The 25,166-nt window shown below is 36.8% G+C and overlaps 1 protein-coding gene and 2 pseudogenes across 6 annotated transcripts in view; 2 read left to right on the top strand and 1 right to left on the bottom strand.

Annotated features, from left to right (window-relative positions):
• The window catches only part of Ift80 (intraflagellar transport 80), a 119,345-nt gene that overhangs the window by 61,489 nt on the left and 32,690 nt on the right, over positions 1-25,166 (bottom strand). For 3 of the 6 annotated variants that reach the window (XM_074073888.1, XM_074073889.1, XM_074073884.1), the window contains 3 exons: positions 22,569-22,678; positions 19,518-19,607; positions 18,453-18,602 (listed from right to left, as the gene is read on the bottom strand). In XM_074073888.1, the coding sequence (XP_073929989.1) occupies positions 18,453-18,602; positions 19,518-19,607; positions 22,569-22,678 (350 nt within the window). The remainder of the gene's footprint in view (positions 1-18,452; positions 18,603-19,517; positions 19,608-22,568; positions 22,679-25,166) is intronic. The other 3 variants (XM_074073886.1, XM_074073887.1, XM_074073885.1) reach the window with 3 other exon arrangements.
• On the top strand, positions 5,609-6,271 carry LOC109697236 (small ribosomal subunit protein eS26 pseudogene; annotated as a pseudogene).
• Positions 6,289-7,297, top strand: LOC109697242 (phosphoserine aminotransferase pseudogene; annotated as a pseudogene).

Raw genomic sequence — 25,166 nt, 5'->3', positions numbered from 1 at the left:
TAGAAGCACTGTATAAACACCAAAGTGAAACAAAGAACACAATTAATAAAGAGATAAATGAACTCAGGACAAAAATAGACAACATTAAAGAGGAAGGGACTCAGGATATGGAAAACCTCAGGAAAAAAAATGAAACAGAATTGCAAAACAAAATGGAAGGCCAATCCATCAGAATAGAACAAACAGAAGACAGAATCGCAGAACTCGAAGATGAAATGTTAAATAAAGGAAAAACCAAAGAACTATTAGTTAAACAACTCAAGACCTGTGAAAAGAAAATGCAACAATTCACCCACTCCATCAAAAGACCAAACCTGAGAATCATGGGCATTGAAGAAGGAGAAGAGGTGTAAGCAAAGGGAATGCGTAATATATTCAACAAAATAATAACGGAAAATTTCCCAAATCTAGAGAAAGATATTCCCATACAGATGCAAGAGGCCTCCAGAACACCAAACAGACCAGATCAAAATAGAACTACCCCACGGCATATCATCATTAAAACAACAAGTACAGAAACTAGAGAAAGAATATTGAAGGCTGTAAGAGAGAAAAAACAAATAACACACAAAGGTAAACCCATCAAAATCACAGCAGACTTCTCAACAGAAACATTAAAAGCAAGAGGAGCTTGGGGTGAGATCTTCTGGGCACTGAATGAAAATAACTTCAACCCCAGGATACTCTACCCAGCAAAACTATCATTCAAAATAGATGGAGCAATAAAAGTCTTCCATGATAAGCAGAAACTAAAACAATATGTGATCACAAAGCCACCACTACAAAAGATACTTCAAGGAATTCTGCACACAGAAAGTGAAACCCAACATAACCATGAAAGGGCAGGCAGCACCAAACTACAGGAAAAGAAAAAGCAAGAAAGTAGAGAGTAACCACAACTTAGGTACACACAAACCTTCAAACAACTAAGACAACTAAATGACAGGAATCACCACATACCTATCAGTACTAACACTTAACGTTAATGGACTTAATTCCCCCATCAAAAGGCACCATTTGATGAAATGGATTAAAAAAGGAAGATCCAACACTTTGTTGCTTACAGGAGACCCACCTCACCGACAGAAATAAGCATAGGCTTAGGATGAAAGGCTGGAAGAAGATTTACCAAGCCAATGGCCCCCGAAAACAGGCAGGAGTAGCAATACTTATCTCTGACAAAGTAGACTTCAAACCTACATTGATCAAATGAGATAAAGAGGATATTCCATACTAATAAAAGGGGAAATAGACCAATAGGAAATAACAACTATCAACCTATATGCACCCAATGTCAATGCACCCAATTTCATCAAACATACCCTGAAGGACCTAAAAGCATATATTAACTCCAACACAGTGGTCGTGGGAGACTTTAACACCCCATTATCATCAATAGATAGGTCATCCAAACAAAAAAATCAATAAAGAAATCCAAGATCTAAAATATACAATAGATCAAATGGACTACTTGATGTCTACAGAACATTTCATCCAACTTCTAGACAATATACATTCTTCTTGCAGCTCACGGAACCTTCTCCAAAATTATCATATCCTAGGGCACCAAGCAAGCCTCAGGAAATAGAAGAAAACAGAAAATATACCATGCATTCTATCTGATCACAATGCAATAAAACTAGAACTCAACAACAAAAGTAAAGACAAAAAACATGCAAACAGCTAGAAACTGAATAACTCATTGCTTAATGAACAATGGGTCATTGATGAAATAAAAGAGGAAATTAACCTACCAGAACCTATGGGACACAGCAAAAGCAGACTGAGAGGAAAGTTTATAGCCATGAGTGCATACATCAAAAAGACTGAAAGATCCCAAATCAATGACCTAATGATACATCTCAAACTCCTAGAAAAACAAGAACAAGTAAATCCCAAAACAAATAGGAGAGAAATAATCAAAATACAAGCTGAAATCAATGAAATAGAAACCACAAAAACGATACAAAGAATTAATGAAATAAAAAGTTGGATCTTTGAAAAAATAAACAGGATCGACAGACACCTGGCAAACCTGACTAAACTGAGGAGAGAAAAAACCCAAATTAGTAGAATCAGGAATGCAAAAGGGGAGATAACAACAAACACCATGGAAGTCCAGGAAATCATCAGAGACTACTTTGAGAACCTATATTCAAATAAATTTGAAAATCTTAAAGAAATGGACAGATTTCTAGATACATATGATCATCCAAAACTGAACCAAGAGGAAATTAATCACCTGAATAGATCTATAACACAAAATGAAATTGAAGCAGCAATCAAGAGTCTCCCCAAAAAGAAAAGTCCAGGACCTGATGGATTCTCTGCTGAATTCTACCAGACCATTAAATAAGAACTGATACCAACCCTCCTTAAACTGTTCCATGAAATAGAAAGGGAAGGAAAACTGCCTAACACATTTTATGAAGCCAGTATTACACTTATCTTAAAACCAGGCAAAGACACCTCCAAAAAGGAGAACTATAGGCCAATCTCCTTAATGAACATTGATGCAAAAATCCTCAATAAAATAATGGCAAAACGAATTCAGCAACACATCAAAAAGATCATTCACCACGACCAAGTAGGCTTCATCCCAGGGATGCAGGGGTGGTTCAACATACGAAAATCAATAAACATAATAAACCACATTAACAGAAGCAAAGACAAAAACCACTTGATCATCTCATTAGATGCAGAAAAAATCTTTGACAATATCCAACACCATTTCATGATAAAAGCTCTAAGAAAACTAGGAACAGAAGGAAAGTACCTCAACATTATAAAAGCTATATATGACAAACCTATAGCCAGCATTATACTTAATGGAGAAAAACTGAAACCATTCCCTCTAAAATCAGGAACCAGACAAGGATGACCACTATCTCCACTTCTATTCAACATAGTACTGGAATTCCTAGCCAGAGAAATTAGGCAAGAAGAAGGAATAAAAGAAATACAAATAGGTAAAGAAACTGTCAAAATATCCCTATTTGCAGATGATATGATCCTATACCTTAAAGACCCAAAAAACTCTACTCAAAAGCTCCTAGACACCATCAACAGCTATAGCAAGATAGCAGGATATAAAATCAACATAGAAAAATCATTAGCATTTCTATACACTAATAATGAACAAACTGAGAAAGAATATATGAAAACAATTCCATTTACAATAGCCTCAAAAAAAATCAAATACCTAGGTGCAAACCTAACAAAGGATGTGAACAACCTCTATAAGGAAAACTATACACTTCTGAAGAAAGAGATTGAGGAAGACTATAGATAATGGAGAGATCTCCCATGCTCATGGATTGGTAGAATCAACATAGTAAAAATGTCGATACTCCCAAAAGTAATCTACATGTTTAATACAATTCCCATCAAAATTCCAATGATATTCATTAAAGAGATTGAAAAATCTACCATTAAATTTACATGGAAACATAAGACCACAAATGGCCAAGGCAATACTCAGTCAAAAGAACAATGCTGGAGGTATCACAATACCCAACTTCAAATTATATTATAAAGCAATAACAATAAAAACAGCATGGTACTGGCACAAAAACAGACCTGAAGACCAGTGGAACAGAATAGAAGACCCAGATATGAAGCCACACAACTATGGCTTTGTCTTTGACAAAGGCGCTAAAAATATACGATGGAGCAAAGACAGCCTCTTCAACAAAAACTGCTGGGAAAACTGGTTAGCAGTCTGCAAAAAAACTGAAACTAGATCCATGTATATCACCCTATATCAATATTAACTCAAAATGGATCAAGGATCTTAATATCAGACCACAAACTCTAAAGTTGATACAGGAAAGAGTGGGAAATACTCTGGAGTTAGTAGGTATAGGTAAGAACTTTCTCAACGAAACCCCAGCAGCACAGCAACTAAGAGATAGCATAGATAAATGGGACCCCATAAAACTAAAAAGCTTCTGTTCATCAAAAGAAATGGTCTCTAAACTGAAGAGAACACCCATAGAGTGGGAGAAAATATTTGCCAGCTACACATCAGACACAGGACTGATAACCAGAATATATAGGGAACTCAAAAAACTAAATTCTCCCCAAATTAATGAGCCAATAAAGAAATGGGCAAGTGAACTAAACAGAACTTTCTCAAAAGAAGAAATTCAAATGGCCAAAAAACACATGAAAAAATGCTCACCATCTCTAGCAATAAAGGAAATGCAAATTAAAACCACACTAAGATTCCACCTCACCCCTGTTAGAATAGTCATCATTAGCAACACCACCACCAACAGGTGTTGACAAGGATGTGGGGAAAAAGGAACCCTCTTACACTGCTGGTGGGAATGTAAACTAGTACAACCTCTCTGGAAAAAAATTTGGAGGCTACTTAAAAAGCTAAACATTGTTCTACCATATGATCCAGCAACACCACTCTTGGGGATATACCCAAAAGACTGTGACACAGTTTACTCCAGAGGCACCTGCACACCCATGTTTATTGCAGCACTATTCACAATAGCCAAGTTATGGAAACAGCCAAGATGCCCCACCACTGATGAATGGATCAAGAAAATGTGGTATCTATACACAATGGAATTTTATGCAGCCATGAAGAAGAATGAAATGTTATCATTCACTGGTAAATGAATGGAACTGGAGAACATCATTCTGAGTGAGGTTAGCCTGGCCCAAAAGACCAAAAATCGTATGTTCTCTCTCACATGCAGACATTACATCAAGGGCAAACACAATAAGGGGATTGGACTTTGATCACATGATAAAGTGAAAGCACACAGGGAGCTATGAGGATAGGTAAGACACCTAAAAAACTAGATAGCATTTGTTGCCCTCAACACAGAGAAAGTAACACAGATACCTTAAAGCAACTAAGGCGAATAGGCGAAGGGGACCAGGAACTAGAGAAAAGGTTAGATCAAGAAGAATTAACCTAGAAGGTAACACACACGCACAGGAAATCAATGCGAGTCAACTCCCTGTATAGCTATCCTTATGTCAACTAGCAAAAACCCTTGTTCCTTCCTATTATTGCTTATACTCTCTCTTCAACAAAATTAGAGATAAGGGCAAAACAGTTTCTGCCAGGTATCGAGGGGGTGTGGGGGAAAGGAAGGGGGTGGAGGGGGAAGGGAGGGGGTAGGGAAAGAGGGGAGAAATGATCCAAACATTGTATGCACATATGAATAATAAAAAAACAAAAGGTTGTTTATTGTCAAGTTACCCAATCATAGGAAGGAAGTTTACTTAAACCAACTTAGTTATATCAAAAATAAGTATGGACATATCTGAACACTAACCATTATTATATTTTTTCTCTTCTTTCATAACAGTAATTATCCTCAATATTAAATATTTGCTATTTAATCATCTGTTTATATATTTTTACTTGTAAATAGAAAGTGAGGTGCTCCTGGATGTTATTCTCTGAATAGCCAGATTCATGGATGAATATTTGCTGAATGAATACAGACTTTCTTTCCCAGAGCTCAATCACACTTTTAACAAAGGGATATTTTTTTAAAATCCAAAGAACAAATTAAAAAGTAGAGATTTAGATATTTTAAAACTAGCATATTTGCTCTCTGTAGGCTGCCCTTCCAAGATGACAAAAAAGAAAGAGGGACAAGGTCATGCCAAAGAGAACTGCAGCCACATGCTGCCTATTCACTGCACAAACTGCACCCGATGCGTGTCCAAATGCAAGGCCACTAAGAAGTTCAACATCTGGACCTCAGTTGAGGCGGCAGCTGTTAGGGACATTTCCAAGGTGAGTGTCTTGGATGTTTACATGCTTCCTAAGCTCTATGTGAAGCTGCATTACTGAATAAGTTGTGCTATTCACAGCAAGAAGATCAGGAATCCATCTGGTAAAGCCCAAAAGGACCAAACACCACTCCCCCGCCCTCGACTTAGACCTGCTAGTGCTGCCCCACAACTCCACCAAAGCCCATGAAAGGAGCTAGATCCTTAAGAACTGAAGAAAAAAATGTCTTCTGGGGAAAAAAAAAAATGAGATGGAAATTATACTTAAAAAAAAAAAAACTAGTATACTCAGACTCCTGAGTATCTGTAATCAGCACTCAGGAGGCTCAGATAGGAGCATTCTGAGTTCAAGGCCAGCCTGGACTACATAGCAAGCTCAGGATAGCTTAGGCTACCCAGGAAGACCCTGTCTAAAACAAAGCAAAACACCAATAATAGCTCCTTAGCCCTAGGAAAAACAACCACCAAACTTACTGAACAGACCATTTCCATTAGTGAATAAGTCAAAATGAAAGCAAAATGAAAGTCAGGTCGTCAGATTTCGTTAACATTATCAATAATACAGAGAGTCGTCTATGGGTATTGTTAGCCATTCCAGATAACTACAAGGTGATCTTTGTTCAAGGAGGTGGATCTGGCCAGTTCAGTGCTATCCCCTTAAACCTGACTGCCCTGAAAGGTGGAACGTGTGCTGACTATGTGGTGACAGGAACTTGATCAGCTAAGACTGCTGAAGAAGCCAAGAAATTTGGGACTGTGAATATCATCCACCCTAAACTTGGGAGTCACACGAAAATTCCAGATCCAAGCACCTGGAACTTCAACCCAGATGCCTCCTATGTGTATTTCTGTGCCAATTAGACCATGCATGGTGTGGGGTTTGATTTTATACCTGATGTCAAGGGAACAGTACTGGTCTGTGACAAGTCCTCAAGCTTCTTATCCAAGCCAGTGAAGGTTTCCAAGTTTGATGCGATTTCTGCTGGTGCCCAGAAGAATGTTGGCTCTGCTGGGATCATGGTGGTGATCATCCAGGATGATCTGCTGGACTTTGCCCTTAGGGAGTGCCTGACCATCCTGGAGTACAAGGTGCAGGCTGGAAATGGCTCACTGCACAAAACGCCTCTGTGTTTCAGCATCTATGTCATGAGCATGGTTCTAGAATGGATTAGGAACAACAGCGTGGCAGTAGCCACAGAGAAGCTTAACTCCATCAAAGCTCAAATGATTTATGAGATTATTAACAATTCTCAAGGATTCTATGTATGTCCAGTGGAACCCCAAAACAGAAGCAAGAATATTCAGTTCCGCATTGGAGATGTCAAAGGAGACAATGCTTTAGAAAAGAGATTTGTCAATAAAGCCCTTGAACTCAACACGATCTCATTGAAAGAGCACAGCTCAGTGGGAGGCATCTGGGCCTCTCTGTATAACACTGTCACCCTGGAAGATGTTGAGAAACTGGCCACCTTCATGAAAAACTTTCTGGAGACACATCAACTATGAACATACTCTAACCAGTGTATACCTGCCCTTGAACAATGTACAGAGTTTAGAGTAACTTGGGAATGGCTACAAAAGCTTAATAGACATGGTATTTTTTCCAAATGAACATGCTCATTATAGATTTTTTTTTTCAAAGAAGAACAGCAAGACATCCAGAATTCTGCAAAGCTGATGGGACCACAGTTAATGGCCACCTTAATTCAGACTTGAACTGTAAGCATTCAAACAATCATCCTGTTGCTTATCTAATGAATTCCAGCCTATTTTGTCTTTGCTGGTATTTTTTCTAGCTAAATCTCAGTATTTAAACTTGCCTCAAACTTAATTATGCCAATTGCAATTAGTTATTTCTGGAGTCACACAAACACACTACATGGAGGATGGGGGGCTCTCAAGGACAGCAGTGGGTCTCTTGGGTCCCACAGCTGTTGATTTAAGTCAGCATTGACCATACTTGAGTGCTTTGGAGTTCCAGACAAAAGGCAAACTGTTGATCTTTGTTTATACTGTCATAAAGAGATAAAAGTAACTTGCTATATAACTGTTTACATAGCAAGGTCTTCCTAAGATATCATACAGTTTATATATCTATGCATTTATATTTCTAAATAAAACAGCTCTCAGTGAAAAAAAATGTAATATTTCTAAGATACCAGCTACATGTTAGAGGTTGATTTTTAAAAGATTAAAAGTACATAGAAATCTAATTTTGCATTATTTAATGAGAATCTTTTATTTTTATAGTTCACACTTTTTGGTTCTAGCAAAGTTGGTTTTATATAAATTTGAAAAATGTAACTCTTAGCTTTCTCATTATGAAGTCAGAAATTTACTCATGCAAAAAAATCTCTCAGAGGATTAAACTGAAAACTTTTGGTGACTTAGGCTAAAATGGCTTTGAAACATAAATAACGGCAACCTACTAGGTTGACTGCCTCCTGCCTCCTCCTAACCTTACCAACAATCTACATGATTACTATGAAAGATTCCTAGCAGCTGTGTTTACACTACCTAACCCAAATCCCTATCTGATATCTGATTATGCCAAGCATGTATAACCTTGACTGGGTCAGCGATATATCCCTTGGGGGTATTGAAAATTGGAACTCAGATTTTTTTACTCAAGGCTGCCCCATTCAAAAGAGAAGGTATACACTTTCTAGCATGTAAGCTAAGGGAGGAAAAATAGGTCAGTCCAGTGGGAGAGAAAAAAAGGGTATGGTTATACAGACAGAAACAAAGGCAAAAGATATAAAGGGAAAACATTCAGTGTTCTCCTAGCACTGGTTCTAAGGTCAAGCTACATTTTTTCCCAAGGCTTCAGGAAAATATCCCTGTATCCTTATAACCAATTCCCCTTTTTATAAAATGTTTTCTTCTAACTGCATTCAACTACAATAAAATGCAGAATAAGTTTGAAGTCACAGAATCAGTCACATTACTCCAGCACTGCATGAGATTTTCCTACTTCCGGAATGCCATATGCAGTATTGCCTCTTCTCATATTGAAAAACAACAAAACAAAAATATTCACAAGAGGAAGTAAACAGCATGCTTAATGCCCATGGAAAAAGATTCATAGAATTGTTTAATTGAAAGAAGAGAGGTAGGTGATCATTTATCCTGATAATTTATTTTCGATAAGGAACATAAAAGGTCCAGAAGAAGCCTTCAAGTTTGTAAATTCACCACCTGAATCTTGACACCAGAGCTCTTTAAATACGCCAATGCTACTCCAACATTAAAATAAAATTTAAAAAAATTAAACTTTATAATAAAAGAGTTAAATTAGCTTTGAAGATAAGATACAATATGCAATCGTACTAGGTGGCACAATATAAAGAAAAACAGTTAAGAATGTTTCTATAAAATGTTAACCTATCAAAGGATGATTACGTTCCTTTGAGGAAAGAGACCAGATTTTTTCCTTCTAAATTATCTCTCAAATTGCTTATTCATGCATGTACCTCCCCCAGGCAAACCTTATCCTTCTCTTTACTATACCTGTATAAAAATGGTACACTGAAAGAATCCTCAAAAGCATAATCTGAAATGAACATGGTAGCTCACATCTGTGATCCCAACTACTCAGGAGGTGGAGATTAGAAGGATCAAGTTTGAGATCAGCTGGGGCAATCAATAAGCCAAGCCTGGTGGCACATGCCTATCATCCCACTTACCAGGAGGCAAAGGTAGGAGGATTATGCTCCACGGCCACTCTTGGTAAAAATGTAAAACCCTATGCAAAAAATAATTAAAAGCAAAAAAGGGATTGAGAACATGGATCAAATGGTAGAGTGCCTGCCTAGCAAGCATGAGCCCTGAGTTCAAACCCCAATACTGCCCAAAAAAACCCCCATTATTTGTGGAGTAGTTCAATAAATTCAAGTCATAAAATTATATATACAAAAGGTAAGTTTAAATCAAACAGAAAGTAGAAGCAAGTTTCTTACTTCTTTAAGGCATAGTAGCAGATTTTTAAGAATATTCTCTCATATTCTTTCTCAGTCTTAAATTATGCATCATTGCAAAGAAAAGTTACATGCTGCAGTAAGAGGCATTACTGCAGGTGATAAATTATTACAATTATTTTAGTTGAATGAATAAATGTATGAATACAGGGAAGTCTTATAACAGCTGAATATTCAGAGAAAATGAGAATAATTTTAAAAAAAAAGTAATCTTTTACACAATAGCACCACCTGCTGATTAAAAAAAGCAACAATGTCAGTTAGCTTAAAAGAAGCCAAAGATGGGTTGGTAGAGTCAGATCTTTTCCCTGTATTCCATTCTACTTAATATAGTGAAAAGAATTAATATATTCTGAATATCTATTCAAAATATTCTGAATATAATTATATATTTGAACATTTGTGTCTTACATATTTGAATCATGTGGTTTTTTTTTTTTAAATCAAAGGTAAAAATAGTTTATTATAGAATCTAGGAAAAAGTTATAGTGCCATGGCCCTAATTTATATTCCGTAAGTAATTCACTTATACCATAATTTATTTTGCTTAATACCCAGGAATAAACATTAAGTTTGTAAATATATTTTGATATTCTCTGATTACTTCACCTAAAATAATGCTAGCTCCTTTCCCATCCAATTTTTATAGCATTCATTATCATTTAAAATACTGTACATTCATTTTGCTTATTTTTTATTAATATTCTTTTATCTGCTGGAATAAAAACTCTCAAGAACAGAATTCATTTTGTGTATTATTGTTTCATTAGTAACTATGTCAAGTGCTTGGCACATAATACTCTCAATAAATATTTATGAAATTAATGATTCTGAAAATAAATGAACAAATGAATGTACAATGCAGTTTATACTTTCTTGAAGATACAACAGCTGTATCATAATTTAAGGCTTTTAAAAGATTTTCCAAATAATGTTTGAGAAAGGTTGAACCAGTTAATGCTCCCATCAATGAATGCTCTAGAGAGAGGTCCATTTTCACATTTTCTGATGAGGTGGAAATGGCATTGATTTTTAGTTGTTGATACTCATTACTAAAGAAATTAAATGTATTTTTGGGTTCTGGAGGTATTTATATTTCTTTGATCCTTTGTTCATTTTCTGTAATTCCAGAATTTCTATTAGGGTCCTTTTAAATAATTTCTTTCTCTTTATTGGCATTTTCTATTTGCTCAGACCTTACTCTTCTGGTTTCTTTTAACTTCTTGTACATATTTAAGATAACTGACTTAAAGTCTTTGTCTAATAACTCCAATGCTAAGCTTCATCATGGATGGCTTCTGTCAATTTTTTTTTCCCCTGTGAATGGGTCCTACTTTCTTAGTATGCCTTGTCATTTTCTGTTGACATTTTTAATATTATAATGTGGTAACTCTGGAAATAAGATTTCCGCCTCCCGGAAGAGCTCCAATCACCTGTTTATTTAGTGACTATTTTTGTGAAGACTATTCCTTTTATGTGTGGTCACTGAAGTCTCCATCTGTTATCTCAACAGTCAGCCAAGGAGGGATATGACAGGGCCAAAAAGAAAGGGGGAAGTGGTTCATTGTCATATTGTCAAGTGGCTCTGCTCTGGAGCACTCCTTTTAATACCTAGCCAGGCCACCTCCACTTCTGCTTTAGCCTTCAGCTCCTGCTAGTGCATAGCCCAAAGACCTGCCAGTGATTATAAGCTTAGGACCATCCCGGTTCTGGTCATGTATGCTGCATCCTGGATTCCTCAGTATATGTGAGAATCTACCAAAGCCCTTATTCTTTCCTCTTTCTCCTTCCTCCTACCGAAGGTTTTTGGTCTGTCTGCTGCCTGCCTATCCACCATGCCTTGCCTCAGTTGTGGGTAGTACATGTCTTCATGTGCTTTCAACAGATGACACCTGGGAAGTCACTCCAGCTCAGAGATATTTCCAACAAGGGCAAAACAAAGATAAACTCTGCCAGTCCTTCAGGGGAAACCTGACAAGTCAAAAAAGTAAAACTTTTGAGAACCACAATATTTTGAGAACACTGCTCCCATCGTCCCCTATGGCATTAGCAAACCACACCGGAGCTCAGCTGCCATCGCCATAGCTACAGCCAAGCTGGGAACATACTAAGAAAGTATGGCACAGCTGTTAAAGAAAGGCAGGTAAGCATAAGAGTGACAATGCGTTCTAATAAAAAATTAGCAGCCTGTTTCCTCACCAAGCATTTCCCTGGTTGCTAATGGTTTTTCTTAGTTTCCAGAGCTCTGAAAAACATGATCCTGATATTTTTTGTTAGTTTTATGACTGCTTGGGTGGAGGAGTTAACTACTGTAGCTGCCTACTCTACCTTTGCTGTGGCATTCCTCCTTCTTTGCTCATTTTCATTAAAGAAACTTTAAAAACAATTATTGCATCTGTACAATTGATACAAAGTCATTAAGAAAAGTTTATATCACACAAAATATATAAAGAGGAGGAAATGACCAAATATATTACCCAGAAACAATGGGCATAACTTTACCCATATAGTTTGAGATATGGATATACATTTTTATGTAAGTGGATTCACAGAATAACATGTTCTCTTATAACCTGAACATATAACAACAGAGAAACTCTCAAGAAAGAAACAGAAACTATGAAACAATAAGGAACAATAATCAAATAGAAATTTCAGAAGTGAAAAACACAGTATCTGAAATTAAAATTGACTGGATAGGCTATGAGACCAGAGATGACCAATGAAAGTTAAAAACTCAAAGATAGATTAATTAAAACTATCTAGCTGGAAAACTGAAGACTGAAAATAAGAAACAGAGCCTTTTGTTTTTTTACCTGTGGGACAATATTAAAAGGTCTAAAAGTTTTGTAATTGGATTTTCAGAAAGGGAGAGAAGAGAGTATAGGGCAGAAATTTTACTTGAAAAAACAATACCCAAAAATTTTCCAAGTATTATAAAATCATAAGTTTACTTGTATGTGTGTTTTGTGTGTATGTATGTGTGTGTGGTGCTGGGGTTTGAACCCAGGGCTTCATTCTTGCTAGGCAGGTACTCTACCTCTTGAGCCACTCCTCCAAACCTTTGTGCTTTGGTAACTTTGGAGATAGCGTCTAGCTTTGTGACTGCACTCTTCCTAGTTTATGCTTCCCACAAAGCTGTGCATTCAGCTATTGGTTGAGATGGGGTCTCAGGCCGGGGGAATGGTTCAAGCAGCAGAGTACCTGCCTAGTTAGTACAAAGCCATGAGTTCAGACCCCAATATTGCCAAAAAGAGACGAGGGTCTCACAAACTTTTTGTCCTGTCTGGCAATCCTTCTGATCTCAGTCTCCCAAGTAGCTCGATTGTAAGTGTGAGCCACTGGCACCAGCTAAGTAAGACGTACAGAGAACCCCAAACATGACAAATATGAAGAAAATCATACACTGTCTAACTGCTAGAAACTAAAAGCACAGAAAGTCTGCAAAGTAACCTGGGCTAAATGTCATTTTACATTCAGAGCAATGACACAAATAATCATTGACTTCTCATTAAAACCAACAAAGACAAAAAGACAGTGAGACAACGTTTAACATGCTAAAGAGAAAAGGGAAAACAACAGCAACAACCTACTAAAACAGTATTCTAAAATTCAGTGAAGATATCCTGCAAGTATGAAAAGGAAACAAAGACATTTTTTAATTAATCAAAAAGTAAGAAAATTCATCAAGTACAGGTATACAGTATGAGAAATGCTAAAGAAAGTTTTTCAGACTGAAGAAAAATGATAGAAACTAGGAATTTTATGAAGAAGAGCATTAAAAATGTTAAATATGTAGGTAAACCTAAAAAATGAACATTACCTTTTAAAAGCAAAACTTGGGAGAAGAGGAGATACAGGAGAATGGTATAAGGGTCACATCCAAGTATATTTTGATACACTGTAAGAACTTTTATAAATACACAATATACCCCCACCCAGCACAACAATAGTAAATAAATAAATAAATAAATAAAAGCAAAACTTATAATATATTGCTGTGAGGTATGATATAAATAGTAACTTACAGCATAAGGGACAGGTGGGTAAATAGAACAATAAATAGCATATGAGATATAAGTAATCTGTGACATATTAAGTATATTGTAATCTAATATGAACTATAAGTAACCTGTGACATGTTAAGAATACATATTACAATCTCTAAAGCAACCAATTAAAAAGTCAATGCAAATATATATACCTTAAAAGCCAAAGGAGAAACGATGGACCTTCCAATTTAGAACAAAAAAAGAGTAAGTACTTAAGTACACTCTCTAACTAATTACTATAGCAACTTTGAACCAAAATGCAGGAAACAATTACAAGAAGACTGAAAGTTAGAAGGAAAGAAAGAAAGACTGGTTAGGGATACAGAACTTAAAGAGACAACCCAAGTAGTGAGTGCCCTGGGTTTTTGTCTTGTTATTTATTTGCCTATATATCTTAGTTAGGCATGGACAAAATAAACACCAAGGTTTGAGGTACAACTCAGTGACAGAGGATAGTGTGTACAAGGCCCTGGATTTGATTTCCAGCAGAGAGAGAGGGAGAGGGAGAATTTATTTCTTTCATCTATGTGCTACTCCCTATTATGCAGACCAACATTATCATTTTCTTGTACTACTGCAAAATCCTAATTAGCCATCTTGCCTCCGATCTATCTCTTCTCTAGTCTGTTCTTCATGCCAACCTCAGAGTATGCTTCCCCACAAATGCCAAATCTAATAAGGTTACTATCTAAAAATCAGTGGCTCACCATTGCCCTAGCATAAAACCCAAAGTACAACAGCCATGCTTAACTTTAATTTTTCTTATAGACTATAGTCCCTTGTCTGTGCTTGTTTTATTCCTTCTCCTATATCACTGTTCCTTTGACATCAAAACAATAATTTCCAATATTTGAATTCTATCATGTTACTACCCAACATCCACAGCTCTTCACTGATTAACATACTATTTTGGCATTCCAACTTCACTGTTTTAGTTATCCAAAAGAACGCTTATACCAGAGGCTCATATGGTAAAACCTCAGTGTGGTGCCTCTCTTGTTGTGGATGGAAAGGGAGGTCATAAGCTCAACCCCTTTATCTCCTTTCCATCCTCACCAATCCCTTGATTCTCTAAGACTGAAATCTGGACTCTCACACAGCAAACAGGTTTTGTGAAAGGAAGACAATCTTTTTCATACCAATTACTACTACCATCCCATGCAAAACGTTGCTGATACTGCACAAAAAGCACCACACTTTTACATTTCAAGTACATGAGGTTTCTTTTACCTGCAACTCATTTCCTCTGATCATGTCTCCTTAGAGAAAGAATTACTACTAATTCACCAAGCCTCAGATGTCCAATCAGCATTCTGTATCTTCACAGTACCTAACAAGTTTCCTGTATATCACTTACCACAGTTATATAGTCTGATTCTCCACTAAGTTGTTAACAACTTAAGTGAAAATCTTTACTTTTCTTTTTGTATTTCAAGCCCTAGTTCCTAGAACACTGCCTGATGAATAATATATATTTAGTGCCTACTAAATAAAAGGATGTAAGCCAGGAGACCCTGGTAACTCATGCTTCCTCATCTCCAAAATAACCAAAGCAAAATAAACAGGATATGTGGCTCAAGCAGTAGAGTGCCTGCTTTGCAAGCACAAAGTCCTGAGTTCAAACCCCGGGCCCATCAAATAATAAATTAATCTGTCAAATTAATATTTTTAAAATGCTAGTCTTATGCTTCTAAAAACTGTAACATATTCAGTTAATTTTTCCAGAATTATTAACATTCTTAAAAATATATGGTGCTTAGTGAGGTAAATCTTTAATTCAGTTATTCAGATTAATTCTAAGTTTTAAAATTTTTAAATATTTTAATCAAAATGGAAAATTTTGTATATTGACTTATTAATAAATTATTGAACATATACCATATTATACATATAATAACCTTTAAGCCACGGGATCTTGTAAACTAGAGAGTCAAAGTATAATATACACAAAATCTATAATGGACAATATGAGAGTATAATACATTGTGAAAATGAGACTACATTTTCTATAGAATCACTGATGGTAAATCAGGGTCCTTATGTGCAAAAACAAAACAAAAAGGGACCTTAAGTGATGACATAATCCAACATCCTGATGTTATGATTAAGAAGAAATTAGAAAAATAGATTTTAAACAGATTTTAAAAATAGTTTTGAACCAACTTTAGGTTGTCTATGGAAGGCACGATAAAGGAAAGTCAAACATGAGATAGGCCTTAAAGAATGGATAGAACTGACTATGTAAAAGACAGAGGTGAGAGTACAACATGACAAAAGAAAATGAGTGAGGATGTGAGGGGCAGGAAAGGCTCATGAGTCAATGTTCAACCTGATTTGAAGACACTACAAATCAGGGATTGTAGGGAGAGAGACTGAATGAGTTTTACAACATCAGATTTTGGAAAGTGGGACTGACGGCTATAATTTTATGTGATGGACACAAGTAACCAAACAACTTAACAAATCACTTATAAAGCTCTAAAACTTCTAAGTTAACTGCCTCATTTTGCATTTGGAGAAAATAAGCCATAGAGCAATTATGTGACTGCCTCATAGTTAGTATTAAGGCCAGGCATAGTGGAGAGGAAATAGGAAGGGAGGGGAAGGGAAGGGAGGGGAGAAAGAAACTAGTATTTTTTTCTTGAACTCTGATTTAAATTGACTCCAGTTAGTCATTAGACACTCAAGTGATAAACCTTTTGGAATCCCTGAAGTTTTTCTCATGTCTAAATGGGAAATAGAAATATGTAGAGAAAAAAGAAAGTCTTGTGGGAAAAGAAAAGATAGACATAGACAGAAACTTCAAGGTTTCCAGAAAAGGTTTGGATCCTCACAATTACGAATGCTCACTCCAAGAACCAAGTAACAGACCGTTTTCTGCCTTCTTCTTTGGGCTCCCATCTAAGACGTTAAATATTACCAAATCAGCTGGCTGGGGTCCTTTTCCTCTACCCAAATAGGAATCCTGGATACGTGAAGATGAGCTTTTGCAGGGTTGGCAGTCTTGGGCTCTTGAGTGCCCAAGGCCTAGGGCTGGGCTGGCAGACCCAGAGGCTTGCAGCTTCAAGCCCTGAGAGGCAGAGCCCTATTTGCTGCAGGTTTTATGTGTTGTGGTTGGAAGTATATTGCTCTGAGCTTTAATCACCACTGGCTCTGGTTACTGCAATCCTTGGCTTCCAGCAACAGTGAGTGGCGGCAGCAGACAACAACAGGTGACACCTGCTAGTTTTGCAGCTCTCAAACAGGACGTGGGTGCTGGGACTCTCAGCTCCACAGCAACTACTGCTACATCTTTCAGACCTATAGGGTCCGAAACTCTTGGTCCTCGAGGCCTGACAGCTCCCTGAAGGTCTTCCAGTAACCACAACTTGCAGTTTCTCTTCTCTGGCTCTTCACAGCCTTCTGTCTTTCTCCAGCCTCAGCTCTCTGCCTTCTCTCTCATCTTCTCCTTGCTTCTGCTCTCTATCATTTCTGCCCTCTCCACTCTCTGGAATTCTTCCGCTGCTCTCTTGTTGCTACTACTGCCTGTGCCACTGCTGCTACCACTCTGCTGACATTTCTGCTGTTCTCTCTTGATGTTACCAGCTGAGCCCACCCTACTAATGATAAAAGCTCAAATATGCAAGAGAAGCCTTTTACTGGACCTAAAGTTACAACACCAGGGACACAGCACAGGAGGGTGTCTCCTGCTGGCTCCGAGAGGTCTTTAGGTCACTTGAGGAAGACTGTGGGACCCCATATGGTCCTCTTTCTCTTTCACTTCCTGGCCGATAAGGTGAGTGGTTTTGCTCTGTCACACACTCCTGCCAATATGTACTACCTTACCACAGACCCAAAGACATAGAGCCAATTCATCATGGACTGCAATCTCCAGAACTGTGAGCCAAAATAAATCTTTTCTCTTTATAAACTGATTTTCTCAGGTATTTTGCTATAGTGACAGAAAACTGACTAACACAACTCAGACTCGTTCTGCCACATTAGGCTGCTGTTTTGGGAGCACTTCAACAATTCATTCTCTAACAATGGGTAAATGTTGCTGGCCTTGGCTGTTTGCCTAGGTTCTAAACAGAATTTGTACAAAGAAGGCCATATTCTTATAAGGAAAATTCTCACAATTATTCAAACATGAATTCTTAACAAAGACAAATATGTCCTCTGGTTTAAAAAAGAATATTTTTTAAACTTACTATTAATTTCTTATAAAAATATGCTGGTGGAATGGCTCAAGTGGTAGAGTGCCTACCTAGCAAGCATGAGGCCCTGAGTTTAAACACCAGTACTGCAAAGAAAAAAATATGATGCAACTAAAATTTTGTATGAAACATACTGATTGCAAAAATACATTTAAAACTACTCTCCATACTGAATGGGAGTAAATTTTAATAGTTTAACTACTTCACTATCTTTCACAATCATGCTTTTAAAACAATTATTTACAGAAAGACAAATAATAGAGAACATTAAACAATCAAAATTAAACGATCTGTTTGATCCCATAAATCTGGAATTCACTAAATGAACTTGTCTTCTTGACTAAGAAGACAAGTCAGAAGGATTCAGTCAAATGCATTCATTGGAAACATTTTAGAGAGCGAAAACCATGTGTGTAATGCAGGGCCACATTTATGACAGCACATCCGTGAGTACTCACCACGGAACTTACCCCAGTTTTGTCACACAGGCGTAAAGTATTAAATGATCCAACAGCAAATATTTCTCCATCTGGAGCCCAGGCAACTGAGGTAATAGGATGCTCATGAGGCTGTGAATTGTACAGAAGGCGACCATAACTATCCCACACCTATAAAACCAAATTTTTAAAAAACCTTTTATGACAATCACCACATTATTACAAATAAGTTTATCCTCCAATACACTATCAAAAAAGATTAAGAAATCATAACTTTATAATATTAACAATTAAACTTTTTATTATCATACAAGGGAGAAAAACTGCTATATTCCTTGTAATCTAAATAGCTCAAAAATATTTTATATCATTATAATTTTCAAATTTTATTAAACCTACCTATCTTAAGTGCTTTGAATTTGACAGTAAAATTTTAAGATGTTTAGTATTTTCCTTGAATTTCTTTTTGTTCAATGAGGGCTGTATCAACTTTCTCTACAATAATTCATTCCAATTAAAGTTCCTGTAACTACAGTTACATTAAAATCTTATTTTGAGGGCTGAAGGTGTACCTCAGTGGGACAGCACTTGACTATCATGTGCAAGGCCCTGATTTTAACCTGTAATACTGCAAAAAAGAAAAAAAAAAAACAGTATTATTATCCACAAATTATTCAGGTCTGAAACTGGTCAATATGTAGTAAACCAGTAGGGTTAACTGTTCGTAAATCTTTTGTTCTTATTGTTTTGTTTTTTAGGTATTTGGGTTTAGTGGTACTGGAGTTTGAACTTAACGCCTCGTGCTTGCTAGGCAGGTGCTCTACCACTTGAGAAAAACCTTCAGCCTGCGTTACTGTTAAAAACTTCAACGAGCTGATTTAAACTGATGTACTAAAACTATGGCCTGAATTGATGTTCCTATTTATTAAATCAAATCCTATAGGCCAACAGGACTTTAATACGCCATTTAAAATGAGAAAACAATTTGCTAAATCATTAGATTGGAAGAATATTCTTATTTGCTAAATACTTCTCATCTAAATTTTATTCTTTCAATCAGGTAAAAAGTCTATAAATATTACATACCTTATATTTACAGTCTTCACCAGCAGATAAAATAAGATCATTGACTGAGTTCCAATCTACTTTTAAAATAATGCCATCATGAGCTTTCCACTATGAGAAAAAAAAATATTACTTAGAACTTTAAAAGTGAAAGGTTTTTTTCTATGTGAAAAGACACTTAACTTCTTTCTTTTCCTTTTTTTTTTTTTTTAAGAAATGGGGTCTGTTCACACTATATTGCACAAGCTGGCCCTGAACTCTTGGACTCAAACAATCCTCCTGCCTCAGCCTTCTAAGGCACACTACTGTGTCCAGCTCTTTGCCTCTTTCTAATGATTTTTTTTTTTTTTTGGTCATCTCCTCAAGAATTCCTGTTTTCTTCCCATTGCTACTGTGCAATTCCTCATTTGCCTGTTTCATATCTAATTGCACCAATGAAAGCGCCTAGCACCATGACATCCACTTTATAGTTACAGTCTGTGAATTTGCTCAGTTGCCTAGACTACAGATGGAAACTCGCTTGCTCTGAACTATTTCAGGCTTGAGATTTGTGTGATGACACTGGAATAAATACATTATATGTTTTAAATTACCAGTTGAATTCACATCTTGCTGTCCCCTTTGCATAAATGTTCCATTAGTGATAATGTATGCTTGTTTACTAAATTCTCTTTTCATTTTTCTGCTGGAAATTGAACCCAGGCCCTCACACATGCTAGGCTTGCTCTATACCGAGCTATATCCCAGCCTGTTTTCTTTTCACTTCTTCTGCATGAACATCTTTATTTTCTCTTCACTTTTTCTGCACATTCCCCTAAGTTTCATTCTCTTATCAGTGAGAATCTTCTGTTGCATTTACCATATAACAAAAAGATGACTTTAAAAGTACAGGTTTTTCTACATGAAAAGATATTTCATCTCTTTCTTTTCATTTTTAAGAGATTTATAAAAGCTGGCTCTGAATTCCTGGACTCAAGTAATCCTCCTGCCTAAACCTCTTTAACTCCAGCTGAATTTTGACAGTGGGTACTTTCCTTCTCTCCACTATCTCCTAATCCAAAGGTCTATTGGACCCAAAAAGCATTTTTAATTAAAAAGCATTTTAATATAAGAAGCTTCCAATTTTTTTTTAATTAATTTTTTGGTGGTACTAAGGTTTGAACTCAGGGCCTTATGCTTGCTAGACAGGTGCTTTACTACTTGAGCCACTCTGCCAGCCCTTTTTTAGTGCTAGGTATTTGTGACATAGGGTCTCACGAACTATTTGCCCAGACTGGCTACAAACCATGATCCTCCTGATCTCTGTCTCCTGGGTAGCTAGGATTATAGGTGGGAGCCACCAGCACTCGGTCCAAGTTTTATTTATATAAACTTAATTATAGGTATTTAAATTCACACAACCATAAACTAAAGGTATAAACTAAAAGATTCAACTTGCCTGGCTTTGCTGTGTAATTCCTAGCAGATTTTCATGGAAGGACTTTGAAGGCAGTCAGAACTAGTCCTATCTCCCAGCTTTTTCCCTTTTCTTAAATCTTTACCTTAGGTGTTCAAGGACAAGAACTTGTTTCTTCTATCTCTTGTTTGTCCCCACAATTCTTAGCAGAGTATTCTGCATGCAGTAAAAATGTAAAAGCCTCAAACTCAGTACATAGCCCAGGATGTCCTCCAACTTGTAATCCTCCTGCTTCAGGCCTCCCAAGTACTAGGGTTACAGGCATGCCCCATCATACCCAGCCTACTGATTCTTAAAAAACTTTTATACCTGCTATACCTGACATTTTCCATCACCAAATTCCTTGCCCAGAACCTAGTCATTGGACATCTATTTTCCTAACCTCCCTGGCTGATTAAAAGGTAGAGATGGCATATTAACTCGTAGCAACAAAACAACATAGATAATCTCTATTCTACATAGAGTGCTTACTGCATGTCAGGTACAGTCCTATGCACTTTAGAATTGAGCTTATTTCATCCTTGTAACAATTCTATTAAGTAGGTATTCGTATCACCAACTACAAGACAAGAAAGCTGACAAAGACATTTTATAAATTGCCTGGAGTCACATAGAGGTAAGTAAATGAAGATTTAAAACCAGGTGACTAACTCCAAAGCCCATGTCCTTATTACCCAAACTATATTGTGTCATTATCAAAATGTAAAGAAAATCCTTTTCTTTTAATACTTGAATCAAGTAACAAAATCTACGTATTGACTTAAAACTTCTGAATTTATTTGTCGTACCCTGACCTGTCTTAACTGCCATCACTGTTCTGCTTGTTTATGTGTGGTTCTGTTTGTCCCTTTCTCGCTTATTTCTGAACAGTCATCCTTCCTGATCCTTGTCTTAAACAACCTTCCCTCCTCTTTATTACTTAGCTCCTAAATTAACTTTCCCTCCTTTCTGAACAGTACAAAAGAAAGTGTGAGCTCAACATTGATCCTTAAGATAGTCTTTGCTATTTGTAAAGTTATATGCACATAATTTGTTCTAAATATTATACTGATTCCTCCCCACTCTAAAAATACTACAAGAATGGTATACTCTTAGAGACAGCTCAAGTGTTTGAACAGATAATGACAACAATAAAAATAAAAACTTTAAAAAAGCATTCTGGTCAGAGGTAATATGTACACCTGTAAACCTAGCTCCCTGGTGCCTGAGGTAGGAGAATTGTAAGTTTGAGGCCAGCCTGGGCAACCTAGTAAGACCCTGTCTCAAAACACAGACAACAAAACAAAGTTTGAGCAAGCTCTAAAAGTTTTATAATTTTATCTCAAATCTATATATTTAAGGCTGACTGTTAAATTTAAAGATGCCAAATTATGTGACAATTCAGTAACCCAAAACACCTTTAAGATTTACTGGTATAACATAATTGGAATGAAGGGGAAATGAGCCTTCTTGAATATATAAACAGATACTCCTGTTCTGTAATAAAGGTTGATCAAACTACACACTCAAAGACTTCCTACTACAAAAAGACCACCCAGAAGAAAGGGATTTTAAGTACTCCCTAGCTTAGCTGTTAGGCAGATCCAACTAACAATTTACAAATGCCAGAGAAGTACCTGTAAAACTTTAGCATTTGGTTGAAGAGGTTTAATGATCAGCTGCTTGCCTGCTGTGTAAAGAACTTTTTCTGAATCGGGGCCCCATGCTACTGAATACACTGGTGTTCCTGTCAAAAAAAAGATGAAAAAAAGACTGAATAACTTTCATTATTATGCTGTGTCAGTCACACTTTCTAGATGCTGTGACAAAATACTTGACAAAAACAAAGAAAGAAGGATTTATTTTGCTGCAGTCCATTAAGGCAGGGAGGGCATGGTGGAACAGAGCTGTTCAGCTCCTCAGCCTGGAAGCAGAGGAAGACTGGAGGGAGCCAAGACAAGATAGGACCTTCAAAAACATGCTCCCAGGATGGAGGTGTGGCTCAAGCAGAAAGACACCTAGCAAGCACGAAACCCTGAATTCAAACACCAGTATCACTACTTAAAAAAAAGCATGCCCCCAGTGACCTACTTCCTTCAACCAGGCCCTTCTTTCCACAGTTCTACCACCACTTAAGTCTATTCAAATTTTGAATCTATCAGTGGATTAAACCACCCATTAGGTAAGAGCCCTCATGATCTAATGGTCTCTGAACATACCCTCTCAGAAACATCTAGGGGATACTTTACTAATCTTCTAGGCATTTCTCAATCCAATCAAGTTGACAATCAAAATTAACCATCACATATGCCTTATAAAAAGGGAGATTATAGGCTGGTGGAGTGGTTAAAGTAGATGCCTGTGTAGCAAGCTTGAGGACCTAAGTTCAACCCTCAGTCCTGCCAATAAAAAAAAAAGAGGGAGGGAGGGAGGAAGACTGTTAAAATCAAAAGAACAGTCTTGGTATCATTTTATTTCCATCTTATTCAGTGTCCCTTTCAAATTGGAGAACAACCTGATACTGAACCACAGATTGATATTAAAAATTTTAAATCTAGGCGGATGTCAGTGGCTCATGCCTATAATCCTAGCTACTCAGGAGGCAGAGATCAGGAGGACAGCAGTTCAAAGCCAGCCCAGACAAATTGTTGGCGAGACCCTATCTTGAAAAAAATCCTTCACAAAAAAAGGGCTGGTGGGGTGGTTCAAAGTGTAGGCCCTGAGTTCAAGCCCCAGTACGAAAAAAAATTAAATCTAGTTTTCAATATTAAGTATCAAAGTATTAAAATATTACTGTTAATTAAATTAAATTAGTAATTATTAAATCAATAGTGAATAGTAAGTATTAATATTAAAAACCTACAGTGACCCACTGACACTGTATTTTTTCTTTGTTTGAGGCTGGCCTCCAACGTTCTCCTGAGTGCTTGGATGATAGGCAGGCACCACTACACCCAGCAACATACTCTATTTTTTAACTAATGTGGACCTTGCTGAGAAAATAGGTAGTTTTCCAAAATTCCAGATAGTATGCTATTAAAATGTATAAACCAAGTACACTTCATTTATAAAGAGATATCAGAAAATCACATTTTATTATTTCTCATCCTCAACAGTCAACAGTGCATAAACTGACTCAATGTATAAGGTAAATAAAAAAGAATGAAATTTTGCGATCCACACGTAAATGGACAGAACAAGAGAACATCATCTTAAGTGAAGTCAGCCAGGCTCAGAAGGTCAAAAGCCACATGTTCTCCCTCATATGCGGATTGTAGACCTAAAACAAATGCAGCAATATAATGGGACACAGCTCACACTAAGGGGAGGCTGTGCAAGGGAGGGATAGGGCAAGGGACGGAAACCAAAAACTTGAATGAGGTTGATGTGCTCACTGTACAGGAACGCATACAGAAAATTTAAACTGGCCAGGGCCACCATGGGAAGTGGACTAGGGAGTAGTGAAGAGGACTGGAAGAGGTGAAACAATTGGAGCTATAATACATATATACATCAGAACAACACAAGGAAATTCCCTGTGTATCTATCTTTACCTCGAACTAGCAAAACCTATGTTTCTCATTTTATCTTTTATGTTTTTTCTTCTACAAAATCAGAAAACAGGAGGGAGGGGTGGGGAAAGGGTTGGCACTGGCAGGAGGGGGGAGGTGGAGAAGAAAGGGGTAGGAGGATGAATATGGTGAAAACAAGGTATACACATATATGTAAATGCAAAAATGATACCTGTTGAAACTTCCAGGAATCAGGGCTGGGGAAGATGGGGGGAGAGAAGTGGAGCGGGGAATTCAAGTATGATATATTTGATACATTGTAAGAACCTTTGTAAATGCTACAATGTATCTACACCCAGCACAACAATAATATATATATTATCCAAACAATAAACACTTCTAAATATATATATATATATATATATATATATATATATATACACACACACACACACATACATATGTATGTACATATATACATGTGGTATACTTACCTTATAGATTAATTCCCATTCCTGATTCTGCAACAGGCAACAGACTTTCCCTCACCTGCTGCTTAGGTAGTATAGTAGTCTAATTAAGTAGAAATCAATCCACCCCAGAACAACCTATGTTTCCCACCTATGAATTCTTAAATGGTAAATTAAATATCAGATCAGGGAGTTTTGTCATCTATCAGTCTGACTTTAGCCTGAAAGGTAAGCTAAGAAGGGCTTACATATC

Source organism: Castor canadensis, chromosome 5 (assembly GCF_047511655.1).
Source record: "Castor canadensis chromosome 5, mCasCan1.hap1v2, whole genome shotgun sequence".
In the NCBI taxonomy this organism is placed as follows: domain Eukaryota; kingdom Metazoa; phylum Chordata; class Mammalia; order Rodentia; family Castoridae; genus Castor; species Castor canadensis.
This window is presented reverse-complemented; position numbering and strand designations above follow the sequence as displayed.